Raw genomic sequence first — 17473 nt, forward strand, 5'->3', positions numbered from 1 at the left:
AAAGGGAGACAATATATGCCAATCAAATTAAAATTCATGCATCGGACTCATTAGTCAAAATACAATTTACACAGTAAATTGGCAAAGAAATCGTACAAATCTTCCAAAAATAAAAATATCAGCGATCAGCACCAGGCATTTGTAGCTCTTGCCAACAGTTTTTGAATTCTCATGCACACAGCAAAGCAGAAGACCACCAAACTCAGTAATTGTAGCCAATTAGGATTTACATTTGTGCAGGTAAAGTCAGCCTCTCAGTTGGATCATAAAGACACACGTACATCCCCTGCAAGAATGGAGGATTAACGACAAATAATTCACCGTGACTACATTTTAAGCTTAATGTTTTGTACTGTATTGGAAAACCTGGGCAACATCATGCTAGTCTGGCATTAGTCTATATGTAGAGCCAAGAATGAGAGATTACCCGGATGGTCACTAAGAGCAGCCTTATATAGTTTCATTAGCATGCATTACATCAAGACCAATGAACCATGATCCAACACTGACATCATCATCTGCATATAAACAGAAGATTGATCCACAAAAAAAACTCTATATGTTAATTTGCAACTTATTTGCTCCACAACCTTTAACCACTATATCCCTTCATTAACAAGACCGCGTAACTCACCCTTTTCTTCTTCTTTTTTTCTTTTGCCACAGGGTTATGTAGATCACTCATAAGTTATCACAACCAAAGTGAAAGATGATTTTTATTATCCTAGAGACTGAGAAACTAGAACTTCCATGACCGCCTGTATCATTTCACATAGGACAAAAGACTGAAAACTAGCACCCTACCTGTTAATTACGATAAAATGAGCCAATGCTCGTGGAATTGCATACATCTCACTGGAGGCATGCAAGATATTAGAAGGCTACATTAATATAATTCAGAAGATTAATCATCAGCTTTAAGAGAAAATATCACGATCATACGTACTACTTCGATCTTCGAGTCCTACCATAAGCAAACTAAAGTAAATAATTAATAAAAATATTTAAAATTTACATAAAATTTAGTAGCGCAAGTTGGTTCACATTATATATATAACCAGTAACTTTGACATACAATTTATACAAAAAATAATTTTCCAGAAGGCGCATTGACTTATCCTCATCCAAAAAGCCCAAATAAATTTCAAACTACATACTTCCTTCCAATTGTCTTGAACCCAATCATGAGTGGAAATTTAACCGTCGGACCAGTTACTTACATTGGCTGCACATCGATACATCACTGATATGACCTATTGATCCAAATACCCTAACTATTCTTGTTTGTGCAAAATAACATACAATTGCGAAAACTATGGCTTAGAGTTCAAATAAACTATATCGGGAACGAAGAGTATAGCAACAGTAACAATGATCCACGTTTAATCATTAATGTCTGCCTGTTATATTAGTAACTATGACCGAAGTGGGCATTAGAAAAAAATTGTGAAATGCTAATAAATACACAAGCACAGATATAATCGACATAGTTATACTCATGATTCTGTATGATTTGCTTTGTTGCTATGGAATATCTACACATGAAAATAACATTGAGATTACCTACTAGGTTGAAATACCCTGAATCAAACAGCCCTATTGTATTTATATTACATCTTAGTATAGTATTAAGTAATTTTTGTTATGTATTATTATAACCTTATGATACTTCCATATTTGTTATGCTAGTCCTAATTCTGATTGACAATTTTCGTGTATCATTATAATACCTATCGAGTAGCTTTCATTAATAATTGATCCACTTTTGGAGTTGATGCTGCATAAATCCTATTCAACCAGCTGCAACAATGTCAACATTAAGGTAAGCTACAGCCCTTGAGGCTAGCCTTTCTCTATTCTCATTAACCTATCATATTGATCCTATCTGAAAAATGGTAACAACTTAAATTAAGTGAATTTAATTGTGTGCATCTCTAGTTTGTGTTCAGTGAAATAGAGTTAGAAAAAGAGACCAAGCCATACTCTTTTGCGTCCCAATTATAAAAGATGAAGGTCAATCTTGGTTTTCACCCCTTTTTCTGCAAATTCCTTAGCCTATCAGCAACACAATTACAAAGATGATTGTCAATCTTGGTTTTCACCCCTTTTTCTGCAACTTCCTTAGCCTATCAACAACCTGAGTAAAGCAAGTAATCAGGTGTGTCCGCATGGGGAATGTTAATACTTTAACGTGGAGACCTTGATCTAAGCATACCTTTATAAAAGAGCCTGCATAAACCCTGCATGACCTGAAGTAAAGCTGTTGTGCCGCTGTTGGGTCAACAGCTCCAAAAGTCCAAGCCTCCCGATAATTACCTTTCTACAAAAAAGCTTAATCACTTTAATAAATCACTGTTATTCTGTGGATTTAAATGTATATATCCTTCCTTCACTAACACATATAAATACTTGACTTTAAAAAAAAAACTGATAATAGCATAGTGAAAGGAGGAATCCTCACTTTCTCTTCTGAACCACCTGGGCTTCGAGCCATTTTCTTGTATTTTTCTTGAGTGCAACATAACACACCCAGACTTGAAGCATATTTCCATCCGTAGCCCAGCTCCATTCAAGAAATATATACTCAGAGAACCACATTGACCGGCCTATGACCTGCACATAGAGCATTAAATTTAATGGCATTATCCTAAAAGACTTAGATGTTTAACAAGGTAGTATAAAAATATACCAACTACATATGAAAAGGATTGAAGAAACTATAAATATTTGACTAAAACTTAATTATTGAGCATGTTTTCCAGTGAATAATTTAAGGTACCATTATCCAACAACAAAATCATTTATTCAGTTACAGAGGAAGGTGTCAAAGGTACCCATAAACAATAAAGGGGGCTCCAACAGACCAACCTATAAACCACTAAAAAAGAAAATACATTGGCTAAACAAATTGTTTAAGTAGAAAATTTGCAAACTTTGACAGCAGAACCGAACAAGAAAATTATTGAAGGAGTTACACATATAGCTCGCCTAGCCTAGGATACCAAAGTAAGTGAGTACCTTTTAAATTTTTTCCAAATTTATGTAGTATGTTGAGAGTTCAAGTCACGTTCTTGTAAAGAGGAGAAGCAGCGCAGATTTTATCAAATACGGTTCATCTAATTTGGCTATTTTTGAATGGACCATAATTTTTCTATTACCAGTGTCCATGGACACAAGTGAGCAGATCCTGGACACCCCAAATTTCAAAAAATCATAAAAAATATGTAAGTCCTCAGTTGGACAGCTACGGAGTCCATGTAAAAAGGAACCAATTCCACCCCCTTTTTCAGTTTCATGAGTATTTAAGAAAAGCAATTAAAAATCCCAGTTTCAACCAAGAAAGTTTTAATCAAGTTCTTATAATGAAAAATCCTTAGTGAACATTTAACTCTTCAGAGAAATTACATTCAAAGTGAATTTAAAGCACTTACAGGGAGGAACTTGGATGATTTCTTCATAACAGCTAAGCACTACCAAGTCAACCTTATCGCTGGTGTGTGAAACAATATAATTAGCAGCGCACAAAACATATAGTAATAAAAACTTAATTATGTAAAACATTGCAATTTAATTTTCCTTGACCTCCAAAGGTTAGTAGGAAGTACGGAAGCAATGGGCAAGGTATCCTTCTTGATGTAGAATTCTTTCGAACTTTACACATAGGTCTGCATAATAAAACTTAAATGTTATCAGACTTATTTATTCTTAAAACAATGTAATTCAGATATATTAGAGCGATTCATTAGAACCATTCTTTCTTTACGCAATCTAACACAACTTAGAACCTACTGGCAATAGAGCTTTACTTTTCTGACAACCTACGCAAGCCAAGTTCTCCTGCCTTTTAGCCAAAAACCAAGAGAGGCCAGATTAATCTCGGTGCGTTTTATATCCAGCTTGGTATATTTGCCTCCAAAAGTTGCTTTGGAGCTGCAAAAACAGGTAGTTGGTAACAAGGTTGTTTACAACATCAGAGGAACATTTAAGGTAAGGGTCAAGTTTGGTTTGATTCACTTCCACTACTGGTTGCATAGAAGATGCCAATTAGAGCTGACAAGTCCTCCAACTGGCATCCTTATCACCAGAAGCTGTAAAATTAAGAGATGAAGAATGCATTCTTCCCCAATGCTCGTGGAATTGCATACATCTCACTGGAGGCATGCTGAAAGTATCTATGTACGATAAAGATATTAGCAGGCTACATTAATATAATTCAGAAGATTAATCAGCAGCTTTAAGAGAAAATGTCACGATCATACGTACTACTTCGATTTTTCGATTCCTACCATAAGCAAACTAAAGTAAATAATTATTAAAAATATTTAAAATTTACATAGAATTTAGTAGCGCAAGTTGGTTCACATTATATATATAACCAGTAACCTTGACATACAATTTATACGAAAAATAATTTTCCAGAAGGCGCATCCACTTATCCTCATCCAAAAAGCCCAAATAAATTTCAAACTACATACTTCCTTCAAATTGTCTTGAACCCAATCATGAGTGGAAATTTAACCGTCGGACCAGTTACTTACATTGGCTGCACATCGATACATCACTGATATGACCTATTGATCCAAATACCCTAACTGGCATCCTTATCACCAGAAGCTGTAAAATTAAGAGCTGACAAGTCCTCCAACTGGCATCCTTATCAACAGAAGCTGTAAAATTAAGAGATGAAAAACGCATTCTTCCCCTGTTTTAGTTCATCTCCACTGAAATTTCTTTCACAACAAAAAGAGTGAAAACTTCAAATGTATAGATTGATGTCATGCATATGGTTCTGTATGCAGAATTAATTATCACAAAAACAGAAAGACCTTATATTATATACTAATTGCATATTCCATAGAAAGTTCTAACAATTTAATTATACAAGAGTATCCTCAATATCAAAATAATAACACAAGCACAAAAATAGATGACACATTGACAAGCACCAAAAAGACATTCTATGGAAGTATTAGAAATATGTTCTTTATATCTATTCAAGCTCACATAAAACAAATTGCAAAAATGTAGACTTGCCATGGGAATGATCAATCATCTCAAATAACCTAAGTAGACTTCAGGCTGTGATAACTGTAAAATCCACATCAAAAGAAGCCCACCACTACTAATTATTTTTCTAGAGTACTACCAACTATGTATCTGTGTGTGAAGGTGATGGAAAGTGTCATAGAATGAGGTAGCACCATCAGTTTCCTAATTTGGAGATATAATTATTTCATACCAATGACTCATTCTAACAAGATCTTAGCGCACCTATACGTTCAAAATCTAATTACCATAATACATAAACATTAAAAGCCTAAATGGAGCAGAGTAAAGGAATATACCTAAGGAGAAGCAAAGACTTTTTGAAGTATAGAACCCTTTTAGCAGCATTCGATTCAAGCATCTGGTATATTACAAAGAGGGATCTAATATCATCAACTAAAGACCATCGATCATATAATTGCAGACAACAATATGGAATTGTTTAGTTAGGAACATGTAGCTGGGATGCTGCAACACGTCCTTCAAACATCCTATGATTTGGGCTAAGTGTAAGAATTGCTTGAACATCATAAACTATACAAGCCAGTATGAGGGCAATGTACATAGAACATAAACATCATTGACTTTGATATAGAATATATAAAAATTGAACTCAACTAAGACTTAATATGCATCAATAAAAAAACTCTTGTTCAACTACAATAATAGCAATTTCATATAAAATAAAATTTACTTAACAATTAAACTAAAACCGTCCATAATATTTTCTCTGAGCTTCAGCTACATGAAAGTCATTATTTATGATTGTGGATGAGTCACGCACATTCACTCCCTTGGGATAGGCCACATGTTCAAATAATTTGACAGGAACCATTCCATATCCCTCGTATCCCCAAGATTTCCATGTGTTTTTTATCAAAAAACATTCAGTGCCCTCATCTTCATCCCCAATGTCCATGTCATCATCGTCCTCATCCTGGTCGCCAATTCTCTTGCCCTTGTCGAATCCATAACCTACAATGTAGACCATATGGTCTGGACAATGCGATTTTCCGCTTGTATCAACAGGTTTGATTGGCGAAAGACTTCGATTATAATTATAACGCACAAAGTTATCATAATTTGAAAACAACCCTCCAACTGCAGGATGTTTGGTTTTTATTATCGGTATCGCCTTTTCAGCCTCCAAAATTCGGTAGGTATCAATGAATATTCTTTCAGGAGCTGTTGTTCTGAGGGCGTGAAATTGTTCCATCGAAAATGGGGTAAAATTGTTTCCGAGGAGAGGTTGCTCATACAGATAATCAGACTTAAAAAATGTACCAAAACATTTCAAATACTGAAATATCTCTGGTACAGTTGCCCCGAAACCATTACCTATGTCGTAGGGCGGCCACACATATTGATTCACCGAATGAGCAGGAGGTTTCGCTTTCATATCGAAAAAAGAGCTCAAAAATGGCAGCCAATCCCGCATCTCACTGGCTGTGATAGCCTGTATTTTCCTTGTAAAAAAAAAAAAAAAAAAAAAAAACTACTTTTCAATGGTGTTTAAAACTTTGATAAAATATATTTCTATGTGATTATATTTGAATACGTGTGTTGTTATTTTATAAGATTTTATATACTGAAGTGTTATCTCTAAGCAAATATTTAGGCCAGAACTTCCGTTAGCAAGTGGATAGATCTTAATTCAAAATAATGATCACGTACCCATAATTGTAGGAACACGTTGAACCAAGTATGTACATAAATACACGTACTTGTTTCACTTATTTTCTTGTACAGCTCTTCTCTTCTAAAAGGTATGTCTATGTTTATGTCCTGCTTATGTGCTCTGCTCTGCTATACACTCTTGGCTGATATTTGACATTATATGTATAACATGTTTACTACAGTGAATTTAGTTTGTCACTGTGTTGTGTATATACATGTCTATTTTACTAGTTTTACACATACTGTTGGCTACTGTATATTATATGTTTTCTATTATTGTATATTATATGTCTTCTATTATTAAGTGTTTGTGTAATATCTTGTTTAAAGTTTCATGCCTTTATCTTTTGTTAATTATTTTACTGTATATAATGGAGTCTGATTTTTTATTAGATCTCAAAATTGTTTTGGAGTGATTAAAATTATGTTTATAATTAATTTCTGAAAAATATGCTTTTATGTATATATGCATCAATTTTGGATATGAATATCTTTGATTTTATAATTTAATATGCATGTTAATCTTTTATGAATTATATTAGATTTACGTAATTAATATACATTATTTTATTAAAACTATTATTATTTTATGTCACTCTTGTCAATTATAATAGTAGTATTTTAAGACTAATGTTTACTTGTATATTTATGAACAAAATTGTTTAGTAAATATTTGTGGAGACTTGTATATTATGAGATTGTTTAATATTGTGTGTTTATATTTGATTGGCTACATATGTATAAATTATTAGTTTTTGTTGAATTCAGTTTACTGGAGTTTTGGGATATGGACAGATAGGGTAAATTGTGAATTATTTGTAATCTGTTTAGAAGTGATGGATGGGCTTGTTGAGTGGGCTTTATGTGTTACTTGCACAGGCTATTTGTATGTGTTCACGTCAAAATAGGTTAACTGTGTATACAATATAAAATTAGTTTATGTATACTTGTACTGACTTATAAAAATGTTATGATTATTCTATGCACTTAGTTTATATCTTCTTTTATTTATTTGTATAATTGTTAAGATTAGTTATATGATTAATGGCTTAATTTAATTACTCTCATTAATAAATTTTGTAATATATGAGGTTATTATATTTTCAAAAGACAAACTATTTTAGAGAGTCTCTTTCTTAAATCATTTTTTTTATTAGAGTTGCATATTTAATTATGTGCCAAGCTAAATTTATTTTGTATGATTATAATATATATAAGTAATATTGGACCTTATTATTAATGTCATGTTTAATTTATTTTAGGAATATGCAAATTGGGTGCAACATGTAATAATATTATAATATCATTTATCGATATTTTTGTAGTGTCTCTCTTGTTTTAAAATCATTGTCATGATATTTTATTTAATTTTTTAAATTAGATATTTATCAAGTTTTGTTTTATTGGTTAGGAAATCATTTGATCATTGAATATTGTGCATCGGTGTTGCTAGTTAAGGTAAGTTAACTTTTCAGTCTTGCTAATGTATTTATTTGAAACTTTGTTTTGTTTAAATATTTGGTTCAAGTTAAACATTTTAGATATAAGAATTCCCAGTTAGCTCTGACCTATGAAACCGTTAGTATCTGCGTATAGTTCCGGAACTAGCCTATGATACCTTACTAGGGGTGCCTGTTATGATACCTTCGGGGTTGCACACTTTATGATACCTTAGTAAGGGGCGCATTACTGACAAAGTTATGAACTTATGATACCGAGTCACCGGGTATTTGTGACCTTAGCGAGCTGTGGAATTATCTTATATAATGATTCTGGATTTATGAAACTTATGAAATTATGTAAAATACTTGATCCATTAGCTTGTGTGATTGGTTATCTTGCTGGGCTTGTATAGCTCATTACTTACAAACTTTCAGGTGCCTAGCTTTTGGAATCGAGAGGGAATTGGCTTAGTTTGCTCCAAAGATTTGAATTTGCATAATTCTAGTATAGAGTTGTGTCACTTTATTTGAGATTATGTCAGACTATGATTTCTTTGATTTTAATTGTAATGTCGCTGCATTTGAATTTTATCATGTTAAATGACATTTGAGATTTGAGATTTAGCATTTGAGTATTGATTATTTGATTTAAAAAGTTGGGTCGTTACACTGGCTGATATATCTTCCTTCAGCGGATGTTTCTCCAGATAGGCGATATCTCTTACGCACTCTTGGATCGAGAAATTCCAACACTGACCCGTATAATATTGTAAAGATATCGGAGAAAAGGGTAATTCACCTCGCCAATCTTTGACAATATTCCAATTAGCCGGATAATAATATCCGCTGCTTCCTCCTTCCATGAGAGATTCGAAGAGTGTGTAGGGTTGGGGTTTCGAACCGGTATTAATTCTCAGGGTCCAGCGGTGAGTTGTGACGGAGTGAGGTTGATTGTTGTGTGTCTGTGTGTTTCGTGCAATTAGGGCTGAGGCGCGCCACACTGGGATATTTGCATATAGCTATAACATAATAGGATATTAGGTATATATGTTATTTAATATATAAAATAATTATATTAATTATATATAAGTTCCGTCCATTCGGTAGAGGACTGAAATTTTTTAATGAGATCATACCGGACCGTATTTTATTTTGGTTCGGACCGAAATACCCGAATCAGATCAAAATTTCAGAAAATTAGGATCAAGTTGGACCGAATTTATTCGGTTCGATTCGGTTTTTTGGTTTTGCTCATCCCTAATTGTAAAATCATACTTTATTTTCTACTTTAATTGAGATTGAGGGATGAAATTATTATTTTTAGATATTTCATATTTACTTACTTTAACGTATAAACTATAACAAAACGTAAATATTGTCAAAAGTGTTCTTGTAATGTTCGGGTTATAATATATTATGTTATTTTATTTTTAAAATTATTTGAAATTATATTATTTTTAAAATTATTTAAAATATTATTATAATAATTAAAAATTATTAGATAATTAAATCATTTAAATTAAGCCCATGCTTTAATATTATACTCTATTTTAAAAATATAAAATTTAATAATTAAATATAATCAAACCATTTAAAGTTAGCTCATGCAAAGCATGTAACCTAGTGTAAATAACTTTCAAACATCTTCTTTTTAAAAAAGTTACCTTTTAGAGCTAAAATAACACTATATTTTCGATAATTGTTTTTAATTTTTATTTAATATTTAACTGACTTCTAAAATGCCCCTCCGCATTTTTGAACACAAATGGCACTTTCTAATACAAAATTGAATCACACTTTCAAATACAAATTCAACTCGGGCTTGATTAAATCCATTTAAAATACTCTGCATATTTGCTTTTGAGTTTAAATCCGAGGTTCTTAATTCACCTAATTAAACAATACAAGACACAAAATTCTCTTCAGCAACGTATATGCTCATAAATTTACAATAATAAGAAACATCAAAATAAAAAAGAAAAAAAAAACAATCACCACTTTTATCTTATCTCTGTCTCTATAACAAATTCAATTAGTTGGCCCAACTAGATGAAGAAGCGGAATGTACTTGAAAAATATGCAAAACTAATGTCGGTAGGTGTGAAGACCAGAGAGAAGCAGGAGTGAAGGAGGGAGGGGGAGGAGGGATAATTTCCAACTTCAACACAAGGAGAGTCCCATGAGCACATTATACAGGGATGCTCTGCCTTACAGTTTGGAGATGAAGAACAAGAATTAAGTGATATTCTTCCGCTTATATTCAAAGATTTGAAGGCACGGTGATTAAGCAACAAAAAATAGGAAAATCATGAGGAACACAATCAGCACAAAGAAAATCTTGATCATCAGCCATCTGTTTGATGATATGCTGTTAAGGTATCTGACCAGTTGCCCCTGTGCACCCTCTACATTCGCCAAAGTATCCTCCATGTTCTCGTCAATCCTGTCAGCAACAAAATGTTTAAGATAAGTTAGCAAGTAGAAACTTCTTTGACTAGACCTGTATAGTAACGCATACACGAATGCTTAAGTTACAAAAAAAAATATTATTTGCTTAATTGCTTCCATCTCGGAAAGAACATCTAGGTCATTATCGGTCTAACCAGCTACCCACATATGTTTTAAATTACTTAACTATCATTGCGAGGTATGCCAAGACTTCCCTCAGTGAAGTGAATAATGATACTTTAAACAGAATTCATAAATGGCATCAAATCATGTAAACTGTTTCTGTGCTAGACCTACCAAATTCAAAAGGATCCCTCAATTATCTTTTGTCATGATGCAGAATACCAATTAAGAAAGAATAAACTACTTTCATTCCAATCATATATATTGCAATGCATTTTACAACAATAAAAATCACTAGTATTTGCTGTAGCTAACCAACCTAATTGCAAGTTCCCCCTGCTGTGACACCATTGTTGCCAATTGAGTAAAGATGTTGCTCAACTCATGAATAGTTGACTCTACATTCTGGAGAGCTTCAGCCCTACTATTCATGTAAGTGTCTTGTAAAGGAACCAACTGTTGTTGCTGTTGATCTTGTTGCTGGTGTAGCAAAGGCTGAGATTCCCCATCTGCCTGCTTCCTGTGAGGAAATTGTAGAAATCCTAATTAGGTATTTTAATTATAATATTATTTTATAGATAAATATATAAATTTATATATAATAGCATGTATGGACTCCAGATAAGACCAGAAATTGTGTACGCAGTACTAAAACTTCATTCCTGACATGTTAGTTTAAATAGAATATCTATCAATAGAAGTGCAAGGCTTAACTTGTATGAAGTTTCTTTCTTTGCTACAGCTGATAAAAATTGTATCGGCTAAGTTCACGAGTTGGAGATAAGCGGACTCGAACCGTATGGTAGACGTAAATAATTATGACATGGTGGTGTAAATGATCCTTTTAATCCTAAATTAAGTACACAGAACTATAAATACAAATTCATAACACAAATTACTATTTTTCTAATAATTATTAATCTATTTAGAACTCAATTAGTTTTGAGCACATATTCAGGCTGACGAGAAAATACACTACACAATTACCAAGTCAACCCTAGATGGATCATGGATGTCAATCAAGAAGAACTAGAAAAATAAGTAGCTACAAGAAGTGGCAGCACTACATCCCAGAGGTCTGATCAGACCATATGGGAACATTATTATAGTTTTAACAAGTTGCTAAACTAAATGCTGATACAGATGCTGGAGTAACTACTTTCCAGGGGTTCATTACTTGCACCTACGAGAAATCACCCTTCCTATACCTCCAGTCAAAATAGATATATTGATCTGCAAGGCTTTTAGCCTAGCAAATTCTCCCTCCAGCTCTGTTTGTAATAAGAATTGGAGGGTTCAAGCCTTAGTAGGGAACGAGTGCAAGAGTATATAATTTTCTGAACTTGACCGCAACAGAATTTGTTTTTACAAAATACAGGAATATTAGTTGACATAGAAGGCGACCAGCTCGATAATGGACCAACTGCTCCCTCTATAATCTAACACTAGACATATATTTCTATAAGATTTCGTCTCTTAAATGGGTAGATAAAAACGAAAAGTCATGTCATAATAGATAAAAACACCGGGATTTTACCAGAACAAACTATAAACATGGATTAAATTTTTCAGATCAGAAAAATCTTTTCAGATTCAACTAATCAACCATCAACACTAATACTGCCATGTGATCTTTACCTTGGAAATAACTGAGATGAAGATGCAGAACCATTGGCCCAAGGAGGAGGAGCATTTGATGTACCTGCAGCTGATTTGGCAGCCAAGGGCCGCTGGCGAACAAAAGGATTAGTAGCCTCTTTCGAATTGGCTGAAGTAAACAACTGCCTTCTGTTTTCATGAACTTTCAAGTTCTGTGCAAACAAAAGTTAAACAATATATTAGCAAACAATACAAAAAACATTGAAGCAATGACCAGAAGGTACAAATATAGTACTTTAATGCTTTCTAAATTAATGTACAGCATACAGAACACTAGATCTTGGCTAAAGTACATTAACAAGTAACAAACCTCTGTCCGCATGGTAAGAACTTCTTTGAACTCTTTTGTAGTGCTCATCAAGCGATTTTTCAGATTATCAACAACTGTGGTTGAATGAGTTGTTGTGTCGCTTGAAATATTTCCACTATTATTTTGTGAGTTGCAAACAAGTTGCAAGTCCACTACAGCTGAGTTCAGTGCCGTAATATCCTGCTTGATGACAGCTGTTAACTCTTGAATCTCCATCGTTGGGTCATCAAAAACTGAAGTTCGCTTTGCCACTGTAACAAAAAAGAAAAAACACCTGTATAAATTACTCCTACATTGTCTGGTAGTGTGTACATAATGCAGAAGCAATAGCCACTACAAGTACATGTTTGGCGTGATATAGACAAACACAGAAGTAAATAATAATCATGTTATCCATTTAAGCACAAAGATGCCAACAACTACATCTCAAAATATCAGACGTTATATGCTTACACATAGAGACACAAATGCTCCAACAGATATACATGTCCTCACAAAGAGACCTTGTGGCATGGTATGCTAAAGAATCAATAACAGATATAGTAAAAAAATTAAGCAAATTTTTTAAAAAAGAGCCCTGATATTGAAATAAAACCCACTATCAATTGAACTTGATCAAATCCATTAATGATACCCTCAGTCACATTATCCTTGAAGGATTTTTACTAATCTACCTTAGTACCGTTTGTCAAAACACGACATATTACAGTAATACAGCATTTACTTTAATACAACATATCAGCTGAAAAATTCAAAAACAAACAGACCCAATTTCATGATCTTCCTTGGAAATCTTATTACTTCACTAGAATGATTGAAAACATTATGTTGCAACAATCTTCAGCTCACTTCCACTAATAAAATATTAGTTATAGAGTGGGTTTAAAGAATATTGTTGGAGGTGGATACGAACGAAGTCATTAGGAGCCAATTCTTTATATTATTTTTAGGGAGCGAGCTAAAAGTCTCATGTGATACAGTATGCTAAAGAATAAGTACCGTGATTAACATTGAACTAATCTAGTACCACAGTCCTAATAATGAGCTAAAACCACTATCACTTGGAATTAATTAAATCCATTTAGGAACTTGGATACTCTGCAGTCAAACTATCCTTCACATGTTTTTATTTTCTTTCTTTTGTGTGTTAATGTGGTGTGGTGTGGTGTGGGTCTTAGAGAAGCACCAAGTTATGTGAAGTCATCACCCAGGAAAGAATTTGTCAAAAAGAAAAGTATTTCCGAATTTGTGGTCAGTTATACACTTTCAACCACTAAACCTGTCTACAAATCTACCTACAACTCTACCTTAAAACCATTTGCCAGACTACACACAAAATATTACAGCATATGAAACAGACTTAACATCTAATGGAACTATGCTTCCAACTAGACAAATCACTTTTCTTACGTCATGAGTGTAATAAACAAAACATTCCACAACAATCTTCTGTTTTTCCCATTTTACTCGAGTTTCTTCTTTCCCCCAGAATATAAGCAGGTAACAAGACAACATTTCTAAGCAGTGATGCAACCAGTTTTCAAGCACAACAGCTACAGCTAAAATGTAATTCACCAATCCACCGGATAAAAGAAACAAAAAACTTTTTAACAAACATAATTTCTACGATAACCGGAATTCTCTTCATTTCTCCCCCAACTACAGCTGAAGCTTACTAGTATACTAATACAGTTATGAGGGAAAAAACAAATTCTTAAACTATATAAAATGTGAAAGCACCATCGTCTATAGATTTCAATCCAACAGCCAAAGCAAAAATAAAATAAATTATCAACTAGCTACAATCGGTATCGTAATTACATCGTAAAACCATAATTCGAAGACGTGATAACCATATCAAAACCCGCAAACTCACATTCCGAACATAAAAACAATCATTCCAAATTCCAAAATCAACCAATTCAAAATCACAAAACCCACAAATTTCACAAAACAACACAACTCAAAATCCCGAAATTCACGACACCAAAACCAACTCACATTTCGCCAGCTTCGACAGCTTCTGCGACGTCTGGTGGATCCCAAACCCAATCTTCGACGCCCTCTTATTAAACTCCGACTGATTCGCCACCGCCGACCCGACCCGATCCGTAATGCTCCGACCCGACGACGTCGTCGCCACACTAGACGCCACCGTCTTCTTCAACCTCTCCGCTATGCTCTCGAACTCTACGGTCCGATCTCTATACGACGATTGAGCCGATTTCTTCAACATTATATATATCTAATTTGTATGTATAGGTGTATGTATAGATCCCCAAATCGATGAAACCCTAGATCTTGTGTGAATTGAATTCAGATCCCTAAATTGGGTGGAAGATTGTATCTATAGGTGTGTGTATCGGTGGGAGAGAGATAACCGACAAGAGAGGGAGAGATAGAGAGAGAGAGAGAGAATGGCGCCTGAGAGAGATTTTATTAGCTGGGATAGTGTGAAAATTAATCAAATTTTGTGTTAAATTGGTGTTTTCTTAGGATCAATTAAATAAATTAAATTTATATTATTTATTTGTATTTACAAAAAATTGAGTGATGAAAATTTATATAAAAAGAATTTCATGTCCAATAACAATGATATATGTAAAAATATATGAAAGATTTCTTTCTATACTTTCATCATTTTAGATTTTTGACATAATTATTATGGTATATATAAAATCTTAAGCATTAGTTTTGAAAATATATAAATGAGTAAGCTTACTTTTAATTTAAAAATAACTTTTTGTTATTATTTATCATAAATAATAAACGCGATAAAATATGTTGCAATATGTTCGCTTTGACCAACTGAACACTCTGATGGTTGATGTGAACTGATATGTACTTTGTGCATACAAAAACAAAGACTCTCTAACCATAAATGAGAAAAATCAAGCAGAACCCCTGAAGCACAGCAAACAAAATGTAGAAAACTGTCCTTAAAATCGAAGAATCTTCGACAATCATAACTGGAAATCGACACTTGTCGTCTGACGGATCCTCGTCTGTCAGCGTAGCCAGGCCTGAGAAGTTGCATGCTGTAATGTACTGGTTCTGAAACTGGTAATACATGTTGAAAGCATAAGAAGCATTTTCTTTGACACTTAAGTGATTGCAAGAAGAACCATAACTCAATGCACTGCAATCAGAATGGCTACAAGCATAATCCATACTGGTTCCTAAGTTTTTCGGTTTCTTCAAATGTGGGCTCAGAACACACCATCTCTTGTCCATGTATCGGACGCCTTTCACTGCAGTGAAGCTGTTGTTGTCGTTCCAGCCTGACAAGTCCAATTTGTATTTAGGCTTGCCATCAAACTGGAATATGCCCCAGTGCCTCTCGAAGTAACCTGGATCAATGCTTTTAATGTTTTCGTCGATGAGGCTGAAAAGATAAACGTCGATTAGTACTCCTTTTCGTGCAGGAGTTCCTTTACCACTCAGAGCATGCTGAATCAGTCCTTGATTGAATCTTCTAGCGTTTTTTTTGTTAGCATTTTTATTTCCGTCAGTTGGCCATCCGATTTCTCCCACTATGATCTTCATGTCGGGATATCCAGCTTTCGTCAAAGACCAAACAAGAGTGTCAAAATTTGCATCAAACACATTAGTGTACACATTGGCACCATCTCTGATAACCAGCTTAGGAGATCCATCAAAAAAGGCCTTGTCTATTGGGAAATGATCATCGTCATAAAGGCTTAAAAACGGGTAAATATTGACAGTAAAAGGGGCATTACTAGAGTGGAGATGGCGGATGATGTCAATCATAAGCTCACGGATGTCTGGTCGAAAATCTCCAGCAGAAGGAACAGGATTCGAAGCTGGAGCATAGTAAATGTCAGCACTAGAAGGAATTGTGGCTTTAATCTGTGATCCAATTCCGACATTGTTGAGAGCTCCCTGCACATTCTTGAGGGCTGGTAAAATATACGGCAGATATGTGCCATTATAACTTCTAAGCAAAGGGTCATTCCCAACAGCAACATACCTACAAGCATTTGTATCAAGTAGATTATAGCAAGAATCAAATATTCCCTTTAGCAAGACTAGCTACGGAACTTATCTAGCCCTATAAACAACCACTTGCACTAAAACTCGTTACAGATTAACAAATTAAGGGAGAGGGGGAGGGTGAGAGAGGGAGAGAGAGGGGGAGAGAGAGAGAGAGAGAGAGGGGGAGGGAGGGAGAGAGAGAGAGGGAGGGAGGGAGAGAGGGAGGGGGAGAGAGAGAGAGAGAACTGTGCACTCACTTGAAACTTACTCCACCTCTGTAGACATAAGCAGCAACATTAGACTCCACCCAAGAAACAGCATTTCCAGGGTCCTGACTCATCTCCATCAACATGCCATTCGGAATTCCTAACACAACTTCGATATTCGTCCCGATAAAGGCCTCAAGAACCTTGTGATCAGCCTCAAACAACTTCACTTTGTTGATGCCGTTTCTTAACATCATTTCAACTACATTGTTTGGTGGCAACTTGTGGCTACTCATTGTGCCCCAGTTCACTCCTACACTTGACCCATGCACAAACAACCCCATGTAAACAATCACAAGCACCATTGTTATGAAGAGATGATCACAGAGTAATATTATGTCTGTCATTTTCTTTACTTCTTGATAGTTTCTTGATGGGCTTTTTTTTGTTTTTGTAACTTTCTTGGTTCAAGAAAATTTTAGATATTAAAAAAGTTGGCTAAAGTTTAATATCCGAAACTAATTAATTTAGTCGTCTTTTGTAGCATCAAAAATTTCTTTTTCTTT

General features: G+C 34.2%; 2 protein-coding genes and 1 long non-coding RNA gene across 11 annotated transcripts; all 3 read right to left on the minus strand.

Annotated features, from left to right (window-relative positions):
- Window positions 1-14: 14 nt before the first annotated feature.
- Window positions 15-6520, minus strand: LOC108197611 (uncharacterized). Of its 9 annotated transcripts, none has more exons than XR_010286502.1 (8): window positions 6385-6520; window positions 5346-5407; window positions 3790-4667; window positions 3432-3665; window positions 2462-2613; window positions 2216-2320; window positions 428-2137; window positions 15-286 (listed from the first exon to the last, which is right to left on the minus strand). It is a non-coding gene; the product is annotated as an uncharacterized LOC108197611 (long non-coding RNA). The 9 variants fall into 9 exon arrangements; XR_001802033.2 differs by having other exon boundaries at window positions 3790-3930; window positions 4539-5407; window positions 6385-6400; XR_010286503.1 differs by having other exon boundaries at window positions 3432-3490; window positions 3583-3665; window positions 3807-5407; window positions 6385-6400.
- A 3449-nt stretch (window positions 6521-9969) lies between these two features.
- Window positions 9970-15155, minus strand: LOC108197039 (syntaxin-32). The gene is made up of 5 exons (XM_017364517.2): window positions 14707-15155; window positions 12706-12956; window positions 12375-12547; window positions 11056-11256; window positions 9970-10608 (listed from the first exon to the last, which is right to left on the minus strand). The coding sequence occupies exons 1-5, from the start codon at window positions 14939-14941 to the stop codon at window positions 10449-10451; spliced, it is 1020 nt and encodes a 339-aa protein (XP_017220006.1). The 5' UTR covers window positions 14942-15155; the 3' UTR covers window positions 9970-10448.
- A 421-nt stretch (window positions 15156-15576) lies between these two features.
- LOC108197926 (glucan endo-1,3-beta-glucosidase 8) lies at window positions 15577-17272 on the minus strand. Its single transcript, XM_017365663.2, has 2 exons — window positions 16959-17272; window positions 15577-16696 (listed from the first exon to the last, which is right to left on the minus strand). The coding sequence occupies exons 1-2, from the start codon at window positions 17270-17272 to the stop codon at window positions 15577-15579; spliced, it is 1434 nt and encodes a 477-aa protein (XP_017221152.2).
- Window positions 17273-17473: the final 201 nt, after the last annotated feature.

Source organism: Daucus carota, chromosome 8, assembly GCF_001625215.2.
Source record: "Daucus carota subsp. sativus chromosome 8, DH1 v3.0, whole genome shotgun sequence".
In the NCBI taxonomy this organism is placed as follows: Eukaryota; Viridiplantae; Streptophyta; class Magnoliopsida; order Apiales; family Apiaceae; genus Daucus; species Daucus carota.

Excerpts from the sequence above, each read along its gene's own strand:
- LOC108197926 (XM_017365663.2), bottom strand. The coding sequence starts at position 17,272 with ATGGTGCTTGTGATTGTTTACATGGGGTTGTTTGTGCATGGGTCAAGT. Across the intron at positions 16,697-16,958 it reads AGAGGTGGAGTAAGTTTCAA|GTATGTTGCTGTTGGGAATG; the intron begins GTGAGTGCACAG and ends AAATGCTTGTAG.
- LOC108197039 (XM_017364517.2), bottom strand. The coding sequence starts at position 14,941 with ATGTTGAAGAAATCGGCTCAATCGTCGTATAGAGATCGGACCGTAGAG. Across the intron at positions 12,957-14,706 it reads GCTGTCGAAGCTGGCGAAAT|TGGCAAAGCGAACTTCAGTT; the intron begins GTGAGTTGGTTT and ends TTTTTGTTACAG. Across the intron at positions 10,609-11,055 it reads CAGGGGGAACTTGCAATTAG|GATTGACGAGAACATGGAGG; the intron begins GTTGGTTAGCTA and ends TGTTGCTGACAG.